Source organism: Sinocyclocheilus rhinocerous, unplaced genomic scaffold, assembly GCF_001515625.1.
Source record: "Sinocyclocheilus rhinocerous isolate Xijiao unplaced genomic scaffold, SAMN03320098_v1.1 scaffold781, whole genome shotgun sequence".
Classification (NCBI taxonomy): domain Eukaryota; kingdom Metazoa; phylum Chordata; class Actinopteri; order Cypriniformes; family Cyprinidae; genus Sinocyclocheilus; species Sinocyclocheilus rhinocerous.
In genome coordinates this window covers 1256976-1258340 of record NW_015658395.1, presented here as the reverse complement: position 1 = coordinate 1258340, position 1365 = coordinate 1256976, and the positions used below count along the sequence as shown (strand labels likewise).

At 60.9% G+C, this 1365-nt stretch overlaps 1 protein-coding gene across 1 annotated transcript; it reads left to right on the top strand.

Moving 5' to 3' along the window:
- The first annotated feature begins 13 nt into the window (after positions 1 to 13).
- Positions 14 to 855, top strand: LOC107722121 (leucine-rich repeat extensin-like protein 5). Its single transcript, XM_016530346.1, has 3 exons — positions 14 to 50; positions 182 to 601; positions 753 to 855. Exons 1-3 carry the CDS (start codon positions 19 to 21, stop codon positions 853 to 855), a joined length of 555 nt encoding a protein of 184 aa, XP_016385832.1. The 5' UTR covers positions 14 to 18.
- The last annotated feature ends 510 nt before the right edge of the window (positions 856 to 1365 follow it).

The following is a 1365-nucleotide window of genomic DNA, read 5'->3' as shown; positions in this document are numbered from 1 at the left end:
GTCGGAGGTTGGAGCGATATGTGGAGGGTTTCCTCGAGCTCTCCAACCGGGTGAGTTGGCACGACGCCGCTCTAGGTGCGTGCTTCCTGCTGGGGTTGGATGACGAAACTATCCGCTGCGATCTCCCTACGGGTGATTTTCCTTTGATCGAGCTGATTAATCTCGTACTATTCCTAAATAGCTCTGATATGGAAGTTGAGGAAGTAATGAGACTTCCCAAGCCTCGTCATCCAACTCCCGCAGGAATGCGCCGCGTCTCCCCAGCTCACCCCACGCCGAGAACCTCCACATACCACTCCAACGGCTCCTACCGCCTGCCTAACCCCAAATTCCCCGTGGTCCTCCGAAGCTCCGCCGGAGTCTTCAGCCCAGGAGCGCCGTGCTCTCAGCAGTCAAGATGGCCGTCCGCTCGGAAGTCAAGCCCGCCAGACGTTCATGTGGCACTCGCTCCAGTGCCAACTCCTCAAAAGCGCTTTGCTGGGCCTGCTCCTCCAGAGTGCCCTCCAGTGCCAGCACCACATAAGCACTACCTTGATCCCCAGTTCAGCCCAGTGAGGGCCCCTGTTTTGCCGTTAAGCCCAGGACAGGCTCCTCATCCCCAGTTAAGCCCAGGACGGGCTCCTGATCCCCAGTTAAGCCCGGGAAGGGCTCCTGATCCCCTGTTAAGCCCAGGGAGGGCTCCTGATCCCCAGTTAAGCCCGGGAAGGGCTCCTGATACCCAGTTTAGCCTGGGAAGGGCTCCTGATCCCCAGTTCTGCCCGGGAAGGGCTCCAGCCCCAGAGCTCGCTCCACGCTGCCCCCGGGGTTCTCGGCACCCGTCCTCACCCCAGAAGCCGCTCTAACACGCTTCTCTGAGCCTCCTCCACTGGTCCTGCCCAGCTCTCTTTCGTCTCCTTCGCCTCCGCTGGTCCTGTCCAGCCCTCTTTCGTCTCCAGAGCGCCCTCAAGTGCCGGCTCCTCCAGAGCGCCCTCAAGTGCCCGCTCCTCCTGAGCGCCCACCAGAGCCCGCTCCTCCTGAGCGACCCCCAGGATCCCTAGATTTCCCCAAGAAGATTTTTTGGGGGAGCCATATACCTGTGGCCGAGCCAACCAAGGCCACGGAGGATCCGTCATGGTCTCCTGAGTCTCCTGATCCGCCATGGCGACCTGAACTGCCTGCTCCGCCATGGCTCCCGGAGCTCCCTGATCCGCCCTGGAGGCTCTCCTTGTCTCCATCCTGTTCCAGTCCTGCACCAGCCTCCAGGGCACCCGCCCCCCTCCCCGATGGTGCTGTTACGGCGCGGGACGCGCCTTCCGGGAGGGGGGGAGTAATGCTAGGGTTATGTTTAGTTTTTGTTCTGTTTTCATTGTGTTCAGTTTATCTGTT

Coding starts and splice junctions, on each gene's coding strand:
- LOC107722121 (XM_016530346.1), top strand. CDS start 19: ATGTGGAGGGTTTCCTCGAGCTCTCCAACCGG. Junction 51..181: donor TCCTCGAGCTCTCCAACCGG/GTGAGTTGGCAC, acceptor ATTCCTAAATAG/CTCTGATATGGAAGTTGAGG. Junction 602..752: donor GGACAGGCTCCTCATCCCCA/GTTAAGCCCAGG, acceptor CCTGATCCCCAG/TTCTGCCCGGGAAGGGCTCC.